Source organism: Grammomys surdaster, unplaced genomic scaffold (genome assembly GCF_004785775.1).
Source record: "Grammomys surdaster isolate TR1022 unplaced genomic scaffold, NIH_TR_1.0 125349, whole genome shotgun sequence".
Lineage (NCBI taxonomy): Eukaryota > Metazoa > Chordata > Mammalia > Rodentia > Muridae > Grammomys > Grammomys surdaster.
Genome location: NW_021620222.1, coordinates 660,987 through 673,646, shown reverse-complemented (window position 1 = coordinate 673,646; position 12,660 = coordinate 660,987). Strand labels below are relative to the sequence as shown.

The window sequence follows — 12,660 nt, the reverse complement described above, 5'->3', positions numbered from 1 at the left end:
TAGGAAGTAAAATCCCCTGAAAATATGAGACAGCCTTGGACTTTGACTGTATCACAGTCCACAAGCTTTGCCTGGTTATATGGAACTAACACACTGTGATGATGATCTCTGTATCACTGTATTGTGGGAGTGGCCATGACATCCTCTAAAGGAACAGACAGGAAGATCCATGAGAAATATTGGCAAGTTGTACCTTCACAAGTACTAGTGCGCATGCGCCTTGCCATCCTCTGCAAGGAAAAAAAAAGGGGGGGGGTTTAAAGAATACTGATTCAGAGTAAACGGAAGTGGTCTGGAGCGGTCATATCCGCTTAAATCTCCGCGCAGATCGGTTCTGTTATTGTTGCCCGCACTGCACGAGAGTTTGGATTCTAACACTGAGAGCCCGTGGGCGGAAGTCGCAGAGCCCCTGCGAGTCTCGGACAGAGTTTTCTGCGGCGCTGTGAGAGGTGAGCGGCAGCGATGCAGGGAGGTTGAGAGCTGATTTGTGTTGAGTGACAGCTGACACCGCTGCTGGGGGAGTCCCTGGTTGAGCTGGGTTGGGAGTCCTATGGGAGTCGGGAGAGCAGGGCTGCTGAGAGAGATAGTGCAGCCAGCTACCGCAAGCCTGGGGCTAGTGTCTCTGGGGTCGATCGTGCAGCTTTCGAGCGGCCTGCGAGAAAAGGCAGATACAAATGGAAAATGAGATTTTTTTTTGTGATTTGGGTTCAGTTTGGGAAAGTCAGCCATTCTCCGTCAGCCTGTAGCTTCTGTCAGCGGGGCTCATACCAAGAACACATGGAACAAAAGCCAGGGGATATGCATGTGCACACTTCTAAGTGTGCACAGGCACCAGAGCTGGGGGATGAGCCTTTGTAAGACGGGACCATTTCATTCCCAGCATGCAGTCTCCTGTAGGGAGCTAGAGCTGCAAAACAAACGTTTAAAAGGCAAATCCTAATCCCCAGGCCCATTTTATATGAGGGCTGGGATCCTTTGCAAATGAAGTGAGTCAGTGCTGCCTCTGCTGAGACCATAGAGTCACAGTAAGTCAGTGATTGGCATTTGAGCAGAGTGACGCTGTGTTTATATTGGAGGATGTTCTTTGGGCATCACTACTGAGTTTATTGAAGATTCTCTGAAAACCAGTAAATTGCCATCTCTGGTGAAAATGTCTTGGCTGCCAAAGTAATAATGTTCTGTGGAACTAGGCATGCCCATTTTAACTCTGTGATTAAATTAACCCTGTGGTCACTTAACAGAGGTTTCTGAAAATCCAGGATGTCAGTGAGTATGTCTTGTCTACCATGAAGACACTGTGGACAGGGGAGAAATGCTTTGTGTGGAGGGCCTGGTGTTTATGTGCAGGGTTTCCAAGGCAGGGAAGGGATTGGGCCATTGAGTTTAAGGCAAGAGAACAGGATGTCGATGTGAGAACAGATGAAAATGAAAATGTCTAGAAAGGCAAAGAAAGCGAGGCGTGGCCATCACCACACCACAGTGCACCAGATCTCTGCTCTCAGAAGGCAGGAGGAACTAGAAAGGGTTCTGGGTGCTGGGCACACAGGGACTGCAGGAGATCATGGGCCCTGTGTGTGGTTTAGAGTAGGGAAGAAACGAGACTGGTCCTGCTCTGCCTCTTAGGGTGCACGCATTCTGGACCAGCACATAACCTTATTTGTCATTTCTGAAAGAGAGATGGTTATACTAATGCTGCTGACATGGTTAAAAGAGCTCTGTGAAACTGGGCACATCTGTAGTCCCCGCACTCAGGACGCAGCGGCAGGTGGAACTCTGAGGCCAGCCCACTCTACACAAAAAGCTCCAGGTCAGCTACAGCAACATAGTGAGACCATGTCTCAAAAAGTTGGGGATTGGGAGGCCTGTGTGTGAACAGCTTAACAAGGCTCAGAAAAGGAAGAACAGCTTGAGAGCGTGTGCTTTTTTTCTGTGTATTTACATGCAGGTTCCTTGGGCGCGCTGAACTTCGTATCACTGCAGATCCTCGGTGCCCATGGTACACACCTGCACCCTCACTGTGGAAACAACTAGGTTAATTCCTCATCTTCTCACAAGTCAAAGGTACAGGAGCTGCAGTGAATCCTTCCTAACTCTCTCGTTTGTTGTTTACTCCAGGGAAGGGGAGTTGTTTGGCTTTTGGCATGTGTGTTTTATGTAGTGTATGCATATGGGGGTGGGCACAGGGGCGAGTCTGTAAGAGCGCCTGCACTGAGGCCAGAGTGAGCTACTGAGTGTCCTACTCCATCATTCCCAGCCTTATTCCCTTGAGGTTGGGTCTGTCACTGAACCTGGAGCTAGGCTGATAGCCAGTGAGCCCAGAGGTCCTCCTCTATTTGTTCCACACAGCACTGGGGTTATAGACGCTTGTAGCCAAGCCTGCCTTTTTCAGATAGCTGGGGATTTGAACTCAGTGTCTCAGGCTGGTGCAACAAGCTCTTTTACCTACTATACAATCTCCCCAGAACCCAGACTATGGTGTTTTGGTTTTCTTTTTCATCACCCTGGTCAATACCAGAGCAGGGCTTTTCTGAGCATTGTCTGTTCTAGCATATCTACCCTATGACATCTTGGGCACCCAGAAACTCATGGGCAAATGTTGGCTGGGGACACAAGGTCACTCCCTCTCTGGGGCTTTCTGCTGCCTCTTTAGACCAACATCGGGTCACATCATCCAGGGATTGTTCTACCTCACCACACCCAGCCTCTCTGCTCAGCTGCTCTCCTGGAAACCTGTAGACACACAGCTTCCAGTTCCTGGGAAAATTGGATCTGCCAGCAAAGAAGCAAGAGAGGAAACATAACTTCTGACATGAATTTGACCCAGAAGCCCCAGAAATTGCACCCACAGGAGCAGGACAGGTCATGTGAGGTAAGCAGCAGCTGCCCAGGGTCCAGCTCTCTAAAACTGGAGGACAGACATGGGAAGTAGCAAATGCTGGGCTCCCCTATCCAAAGGCAGACTTGATTCTGCAGCTAACAGCAGATCACAGGGGTCAGTGCTCCTGCAACTTCTAGTCAGTCATGTCTCTCATTGCCCTGCCTCCTGGTGCTTAGATAGATGTACCCCTCAAACCTGTGTCCCCCGCAGTCCTCAATCCTGTATCTTCTTGTCCCATTTCATAAGCACTGTCATTTTGTGAGTCTCTTGAAGGAGTTCATTGATGTGGGTGCATGGCAGGTAAGTCGTAGAGACAATGAGTGTCTGAGGATGCCTTGCCCAAAACTGAGATCCATACTGTTTGCTGCTCTAGAGGCAGTGAGACCTGGGAGAATAGAGCCGAGGAAGGAGGCTGTCTTAGGGTTTTACTGCTGTGAACAGACACCATGACCAAGGCAACTCTTACAAGGACAACATTTAATTGGAGGTGGCTTACAGGTTCAGAGATTCAGTCTGTTATCATCAAGGCAGGAGCATGGCGGTATCCAGGCAGGCATGGTACAGGCAGAGCTGAGATTTTCATCTGAAGTCTGCTAGCAGAATACTGACTTCCAGGCAGCTAGGATAAGGGTCTTAAAGCCCACACTCACAGTGACACACCTAGTACAACAAGGCCACACCTACACCAACAGGGCCACGCCTTCTAATAGTTCTACTCCCTGGGCCAAGCATATACAAACCATAACAGAGACAGACTAAAGCCTCATGCAGTGACCAACTTTATTCCAAGCATCAGATAATTTATACTCAGGGGATAGTTCAATCGCAAGGTGTTCAGTCGCAAGGGTGAGATTTATGGGACAGGCAAGCCACACACAGCGAAACCATGTTTTTCTGCACAGACACACAAACAAATAACAATACCTAGTTATAATGAGTAATCTGAAGTAAACTCACTCCTGTCCACTTTACCTGGGAGGAACATAAGATCCCATTCCAAGAACAACACCATGGTTTTTAAAGAAACTGAAGTCAGAGATCTTGTCTTGTTTTTTCACAGGCACTCAGACTTCCCACACAGCTCCACGATTGGACCAGATTCTTCCAATATTCCATATGTTTCATTATTTATATATGAAGTCATTTATCAGATATAAGCACACGTCGTAGAGATGCCGTGGAAATATTTCTGTAGCAGCACGTGTCCTCGGTTAGATTCACTGTATAGGTTGGGAATCACTTCCTTATTCTTCCTGAAGCATCGTATGCATCAGAAACTTCTTTCCTCTTCACTCCCCTTCTGGAAATCCTGTCATTCAAACTTGATTCTCTACTGTATTTTTTCATTATTGATTTTTTTTTTTTAGATTTTGCTTTCATTGTGGGGAGTGGTACATGCATTCCAGACATTGTGTGGAAGTCAGAGGACAACTTGCAGGAGTCTCTCTCTCACTTTGTATGTCTTGGGGATTGAAGTCATTGTCGCGCAGTGCAGAAAGCATTTTTACCTGTTGAGCCAGTTCCTTCATCCTAATTCCCTATATTGAAGTTTGTTTGTTTTTCTTTTTCTGGCAGATTATCTGTTTTACTTTCTAATCTAATAATTGTTACCATTTTGTTTTTGTTTGTTTTAGACAGTCTCATTGCTTAGCCTTCTCTGACTGGAATTCACTGTCTAGACCAGATCAGCCTCCAACTGGTAGCGGTCCACCTGCCTTTTTCTTCAGAGCACTGAGAGTGAAGGCATGCACCACACCTACCTGCTAGTGTTGTTTTAAAAGGCAATTTCAAGCCTTTTTTTTTTTTAATTTGTAATATGTTTTTCAGTGAGTTGTCTTCTGGCTCATGGATGAACTATTTATGTCCAAAGATACTGGAGGTGTTTTGATGCGTGACTTTTCTGAATTCATGAAAATGAAAATTAATTCCCCAAGTTAAAATGAAACAGCGCCATCGATTTTGTGCAAGGTCTTCAGTCTTGAGTGTCCTTGCTCGACTGGTTCACAGTGAATCATAATTCACCACTCCATTGAGCTGCCTTCCCTGAAGCCTAGAATAACGTTAGCTCTAAGTGTCAGTCTGCTTATTCCTTTCAAGATATTAGTGACAACCCATTTCTGACTGCTTTGAGGATGAAAATCTGAGTGCACAGAAGATGGATATTTTTATAAACTTTCTTATATATAATACATATTTACATAATATATTATTCATATAATGTGAAATAGATATTTTCTGGAAAGCCGAATGATCTTTCACGTAAAGAACCAGTGAGCTACTTTGCTGTGTGCCATGTCCACCTCTTCAGTGAAGAGTGTGTGTTATAGAGTGTTACAGTGTTACATTTTGTGTTACAGAGATTGGTGTCCTTCGAGGATGTGACGGTGGACTTCAGCCAGGAGGAGTGGCGGCGCCTGGACTCTGCCCAGAGACACCTGTACCAGGATGTGATGCTGGAGATCTACAGCCACCTCTTGGCAGTGGGTGAGCATGGCTGGCCAGGTATCCAGGGTGGGCCTTCAAGAAATATTGAAAATATTTCTTCCTCCTTTTTCTAGAACATGGTGGGATATCAAATGTGTGTCATGGTTTTCCCCCATGCTTTGTCCTAATAACTCATTATTTTTTGACTCTCCAGGTTAATTATTCTGTGCCCAGTACAAAATATTAATTTTCTAATCAGCCAGTGCAAAGCTTACTGGATAACCTCTAAAGCTACACACTGAGCAGATATTCTTCCAACTACAGGCTACCCTATTCCTAGCCCTGGGGCTATCTTCAGGATAAAGAGAAGAAAGGAGGCACAGACAGAAGAGGCTGAGTTCCCACCTCATCTGTGTTGGTGTCAAGGTGAGTGAGTAGGACCTAGATGCAGGTGGATGCTATCAGAGGGCCATTACCAGCCTTCCCCGTTCATCCCTTCCCCCACTCTTTACAGCTAATGCTACAGTGCATTGTGAACATAGACCAGGGTTGTGGGTACCAAGCTTGCCTCCTACTTTCTACAGCTAATCCTACAATACTTTGTAAATATGATCTAGGAGTGAGGATAAGTCTCTCAGAGGTGAACAGTGGGTAGTTGGCTGCCTCATTGTGAGATAACACTACTTAAGTTGACTAACCACATATTCTCCTGAAGGTCATACGTGGACTCTTGTATGCATACCTTGTTTGTTTACACTGGGCTTTACCAAAATGGCAACAAAAAACAGGTGAAGCAAACTCAGTGGTGGTTGAGAATATGGATCAATGTGTTGGTTAAGGAGGGAATTAGTCTTTTTTTTTTTCTTTTCACTATAACCATGGTTAGGGCTGGGATGCATATCTCAGTGGGAAGGCTGACATGTACAGAGCCTTGGGTTCAGTCCCCAGTATGGCAGACAGCAGCTGTGTCAGCTTGGGTAGGATACATGAGTGAGATACAAAGCTTTCAGCATAGGTGGTGATAGTTTCATTGGATATTTTTAAGTTAGTTTCATTGGCATTTTCTTGTGATAGCTGTCATTTGTTTTCCTCTCCTGGTCCTTTCCCCACTAACCTCGTCCAGCCTCATCTCGTTGGTCCCCCTCCTTACTACAAATGGTCTCCTTTCTGCCTGCGTGTCACAAATGTTCCATTACTCTTTTTCTTTTTTCTTCCTCCCTTAAGATCCCTTTTCTTGGGAGTCCTTTTTTTACTTTGACTATTTACATTCTGTTGAGGGCCATCGGCCACAGTCGACCGGGTTCACCTGAAAGAGAGGCTGGGAATGGAAGAAGGGACAGGAGAGCAGGAAGAGATGAAGCCAGGACAAAGGTTTCTGATCGAGGCTCAATGCTTTAATGTTCAGCTTCTAATTTAAAGGGGATAACCCACCCCTATGCCCAGAGTTCCTTCTTGCTTCAGCTGGCTGGGGGTGAGCGGAAACCATCCTGCTGGAGGTGAGAAGAATCCACACTCAATGCGGGTAGGAGATGTCAAGGCAAGCTCAGCAGGCAGTCTATTCTTCTCAGCTTGTGTACCAGGCTACAGCGCAGCCAAGGAGGCGCCAAGGCCGGCAATGCCAAGGCAGAAATGCCTCCGGAGTCCTATTGTTTGGTCTGTTGTGGTAAACAAGGTCTCTCAGGCCCTCTCAAGGGCACAACATACAACACATACAGACATACCTGTATATACACACACAGAAATTAAAATCTAGAGTTCACCTGTAAGAAAAAAATGTGGTACTCTGTCTTTGAGTGCCCCAAATCCCATCCATTTTGCTACAGTTGTCAGAATTTTATTTTTCTTCATGGCTAACTAAAACCCCATGAGGTGTATGTTCTACAGTCTCTTAATGTTATCTGTCGAGAGAAATCTGTTTCCACTTCTCAGTGCATCATAAATATGGCTGTGCAAGTATGTCTGCTTATGTTCATACAGAGTCCTTCAGGCATATAGGCAGGGTTGGTCTGGCTGGATCGTACAGTAGTTCTATTTTTAGTTCTTTGAGGGCCTTCCACCCTGGCCTCTTTAGTAGCAACAGCAGTTTACACACCCTGGAGCAGTGCACAGGGATATGGCGTATAGCTTTCCTTGTCAGCATTTCTTGTTTGTTTGTTTCTTTTTTTTTTAAAGGATTTATTAATTTACTTAATGTATATGAGTACACTGTAGCTGTCTTCAGACACACCAGAAGAGGGCATCAGATCCCATTACAGATGGTTGTGAGTTACCATATGGTTACTGGGAATTGAACTCAGGACCTCTGGAAGAGCAGTCAGTGCTTTTAGCCACTGAGCCATTGCTCCAGCCCTGTTTCTTTTCTTAATAGCCATTCTGACTGGGGTGACCTAGAATTTGAGAGACGTTTTAAATTGTGTTTCCCTGATGACTAAAAATGTTGAACACATTTTCAAATATGTATTGGCCATTTGTATGCCTTATGAGAATTATCCATTAAATATATTAGCTATTGCTAAGTAGATGAAAAATGGGCCAAAGGCATGAGTATGCTTTTCTCTAGAACTAATGAAGTCCTCTGCTCTGCTGGTCTCTGTTCGCTTTCAACACTTGACTGCCCACTGAGGCAACCTTAGAGCAGCCTTAGCTTCTTCCCCTACACTTCCGCCTACTAGGTCTCCTAGATAAGACAAATTCATTGCCTTTGTCCAAACAGTCTTCCCCACAGATTATTGCAGCCATCTTTACCACAGACCTAAGTATATGCTTTACTATTTCTTCATCTGTAAGACAGGGAAAGCAGTTGTAATTGCTTTATGAGGTAGTTTGTGGGATAAAATGAGTTAGTTTCCATCATAAAGAAAGTTTCCTGGTAGTAAGTGTCCCACAGCTAATGTCTGCATGCCGTAAGGAATGTAGGCATGTTCTGCTCATTGGCATGGGTACCTCACAGATTTTTTTGTGCGTGTTGTTTATTAACTCTGTGATTTCTCACCATCCTGTTGGTTGTGCATATTCTTTCATCTCTCTTCTTCTCCCAGAAGCGGAATCATCAGAGTTTTACACTCCTGGACAGAAAGCTTCCGAGAATGCAGCATTTCAAACTAGTAAGGCAAGTGCAATCACAAGGCATGGTTTGTGGTGCTCTATTTTAGAAGAACTGTGGCAAGATCCCGATCTTACAAAAAGAGATTGGCAAAACCACATCCCACACTGGAGTCCTGGTGCTCTTCTCAAGAAGAAAACACATACTGCAGACAGAGACTGTGGATGTAAAGAGCCCAGGAAAACCACTCCCTTGGTATCTACCCTTATTTCTACACAAAAGGGAGCTCCAAAGTTACTTGCAAAACATTTGAAGCATAACCTTGAAACAAATGGTGAAGAACAAGGCAATGTCACAAAACAGCCTAATGATATTGTTACATCTGGTCACCTCTTCACACAAGACTCTTCTAATGCTAACTCTACAGTTCCTCATGAAGGACGGAATTCCTGCAAAGGTAACCAGTGCAGAAAAGTTCCCATCCATAAACAACCACTTGCAGAGAAAGAAGTTCATTCTCATGAGAAACCAGATGACTGCATGGACTGTGGCAAGGTCTTCTATAATGCATCTGATTTCTGTAAACATCAGGCAGCTCACACTGGAGAAGGACCTTTTGTCTGTCACAAGTGTGGGAAAGCCTTCTTCCAGAAGACAGAGTTTGCCTCCCATCAAGAAACTCACTCAGAGAAACCTTATGAGTGTCCTGACTGTGGGAAATCTTTTAGTCGAACATCCAACCTGCAGGTCCATCATCGAATTCACACTGGAGAGAAACCTTATGAATGTCGTGACTGTCGCAAGTCATTTAATAATACGTCCCAACTGAAGGTACATTATCGAATCCATACAGGGGAGAGACCTTATGTGTGTCCTGTATGTGGGAAGGCCTTCAAGCAGAAGTCAATCCTCAGCACGCACGAGATGATTCACACTGGAGAGAAGCCTTACAAATGTACTGCTTGTGGGAAATTGTTCAGCTGTACATCCCGACTGAAAGTGCATTATCAAATTCATATGAAGGAGAAACCTTATGAATGTGGTGACTGTGGGAAAGCCTTCAAGAGAAAGTCCAGCCTCACCGTTCACCAGAAGATCCATATTAGACAAACACACCATGTGTGCAGCGAGTGTGGGAAAGCTTTCAACCAGAAGTCAGAGCTCAGCACGCACCAGAGACTTCACCTGGGAAAGAAGTCTCACAAGTGCAGTGACTGCGGGAAGTCATTCACTTACGCATCCCAGCTGAAGATGCATCATCGAGTCCACACGGGGGAGAAGCCCTACAAGTGCCGGGACTGTGGGAAATCCTTCACGTACTCATTCACACTGAATGTGCATCGCCGAATTCACAAGGTGGAGAAGCCTCACAAGTGCAGCGTCTGTGGGAAAGCCTTGGCTTCAAAGTACCAACTGGAAGAACATGAGCGAATTCACACAGGAGAGAAACCTTATGTGTGTACTAAATGTGGAAAAGGCTTCCATGGTAGGTCAGGTTTCCTGAGACATCAGATAACTCACACTAGGGATAAACCCTTTGTCTGTCATAAGTGTGGGAAGGCCTTCTTTCAGAGGTCACAGCTGACATCTCATCAGCAAACTCACACAGGAGAGAAGCCTTATGAGTGTCGTTACTGTGGGAAATCATTCAGTCACACCTCCCAACTGACAGTCCATCATCGAATTCACACAGGGGAGAGACCTTACAAATGCAACTACTGTGGGAAGTCATTCAGTAATTCCTCCCAACTAAAAGAGCATCTCCGAATTCATACTGGGGAGACACCTTATACATGTTCCGAGTGTGGGAAGGCCTTCAGCCGAAGATCCTCCCTCAATCTACACATGAAAATTCATACTGGAGAAAAACACCATGTATGTAGTGAGTGCGGGAAAGCCTTTAGTCAGAAGTCAGTATTGCGAACACATCAGAGAATACACACTGGGGAAAAGCCTTACAAATGCAGTGACTGTGGGAAAGCCCTGGCTTCAAAGGGCCAACTTCGAGATCATCAACGGATTCACACGGGTGAGAAACCCTACGTGTGCCCTGAATGTGGGAAAGGTTTCTTTGGCAGATCATCTTTGCATAGACATCAGATAACTCACACTAAGGAGAGACCTTTTGTCTGTCAAAAATGTGGGAAGACCTTCATCCAGAAGTCAGCACTGACATCCCATCAGCAAATTCACACAGGCGAGAAACCCTATGTGTGCCCTGAATGTGGGAAGGGCTTCTACAATAAGTCATCTTTGCCTAGACATCAGATGACTCACACTAGGGGGAGATCTTTTGTCTGTCAAAAATGTGGGAAGGGATTCCTCCAGAAGTCTGTGTTGAAATGCCATCAGCGGACTCACACTTGTAAGAAACCTTAGGAATGCCATAGGAAATTGTTCCGTAATACAACCCACCGAAGGTCCATTGTCTCCATAGACATGCGGAGAAGATGGGAAATCATTCAGCAGTGTATCCCAACTCAGTGTGCAGCACTGGATCTAGACGGGAGGAAGACGCCACTGTGTTCTGAGTGTTGGGAGGCTTTTAACAGCATGTCAGATTATAATAAATACCAAGCAGCTCATACCAGACACACTTCTTTTAGGCTCAGGTTTTGTGTGAAGCACATTTCCTTATAGTCTGTAAACGTATTCCTTTTTTCTTTTTCTTTCTTTTTTCTTTTCTTTTTTTTTTTTTTGAGGTTTTTGAGACAGGGTTTCTTTGTGTAGCCCTGGCTGTCCTGGAACTCACTCTGTAGACCAGGCTGGCCTCAAGCTGGGATTAAAGGCATGCAGCACTACTGCCCAGCTTGTAAACGTATTCCTAACTGGGGTATAATCTTTTAATTACTTGAAGAGAATGTTTTAAAGGAACTTATTATACATTATGACTTCTAAACTTTAAAATATCTAGATATACACTACTTGTTGATAAACACACTATTCACGAAAGACATTTGTAATATGATTTCGGAATTCATCCTAGGAGGAAACCCTACACCAGCAATGGGTTGAGAAACGTTTCTCTATAGAAAAATGACAAAAGACACAATTGTTACCAGACTATAGGAAAGTTTTGGGGATTTTTGTATCAATAATATTCCTACTTATTGTGGGATAGTAATGTCCCTATAATGCGAGAAAGGAAACAAGACAGTGTTCTCTGTCAAAGTGTGTCGATATGTATGTCTGATTGCACACTATTTGTTTACATGACATTAGTTCTTACATATGTATTACCTCAGACTAGTGGGGGTTTACACAGAATCTGTTGCCTAACAGGAGTTTCTACTTTTAAGAATCTAATTTGTATTGACAGTCTATCCCCTAGTCACACTATCGTGAGGCTGCACTATCAATAACTAGTAATTTTTTCATCATATAAAAGTAACTTTTGAGATAAATGAAATTCTATAGCATTCACTTTTCCTTGTATTATAACTTTTTTATGTTAGCTCATCATACCTGTTTTTCATGTGTACCATCTGCAGTGAACTACATAGACCCAACCACTCACTATATAATCATTGACACATAAAAGAATAAATAGTGTAGTGTGTGTGTGTGTGTGTGTGTACATGCATGAGTGCCATGGAATATGTGTGAAAGTCAGAACTATTTGTGGGAGTTTGTTCTTTGTTAACAACATTCGAGTGGGTCCCAGGAATTGAAGTCAACATGTGCCATTAACCATTGAGCCATTTTGTGCCTGCTATGGATTTTTTTTTTTTGAGACAGGGTCTCACTATGTAACCTTGGCTGACATGCAGCTTACCAGGTTGGTCTTGAACTCACAGAGACCTACCTACCACTGTCTCCCATGTGCTGGGACTAAAGGCATATGCCACCATGCCTGCCTGGATTTTTTTAAATAAAGTTTTATATGGCATAGCCATGTTCATTTGTATATATTCTGGGGTTGCTTTGTTGCTCCACTAGCACAGCTGAGTTGTGGTTTCCAAGTTACAAATATTTACTGTCTGCCTCTTCACAATATGTATGACCATATGTACTGTATACATTACTAGTCTCAAAATCATAGTCCTATGTAGAATCTCTTAGTTTTATAAAAGCCACATCTCTGTGTATATTGTTTTTCTACCCTAAAACACATACTTTTGTTGGCAGCGTGGTATCCAATGAGGTTGACATACCATAATCCAGAGCTAGTTGTGCATACCTTTAACTTCAGCACTCAGGAGGCAGAGGCAGACAGAACTCTGTGAGTTCAAGGCCAGCCCAGTCTACATAATGAGTTCCAGGACAACCAGTGAGGGAGAGGGAGAGGGAGAGGGAGAGGGAGAGGGAGAGGGAG

At 44.4% G+C, this 12,660-nt stretch overlaps 1 protein-coding gene across 2 annotated transcripts; it reads left to right on the top strand.

The window, feature by feature from the left end:
* Positions 1–336: 336 nt before the first annotated feature.
* Positions 337–10,937, top strand: LOC114637563 (zinc finger protein 175-like). Of its 2 annotated transcripts, none has more exons than XM_028785779.1 (6): positions 337–449; positions 1,946–2,061; positions 2,651–2,869; positions 5,236–5,362; positions 5,627–5,728; positions 8,341–10,937. In XM_028785779.1, the coding sequence occupies exons 3-6, from the start codon at positions 2,810–2,812 to the stop codon at positions 10,722–10,724; spliced, it is 2,673 nt and encodes an 890-aa protein (XP_028641612.1). In that variant the 5' UTR covers positions 337–449; positions 1,946–2,061; positions 2,651–2,809; the 3' UTR covers positions 10,725–10,937. The 2 variants fall into 2 exon arrangements, with proteins under 2 accessions (XP_028641612.1, XP_028641613.1); XM_028785780.1 differs by lacking the exon at positions 337–449 and adding an exon at positions 1,732–1,807.
* Positions 10,938–12,660: the final 1,723 nt, after the last annotated feature.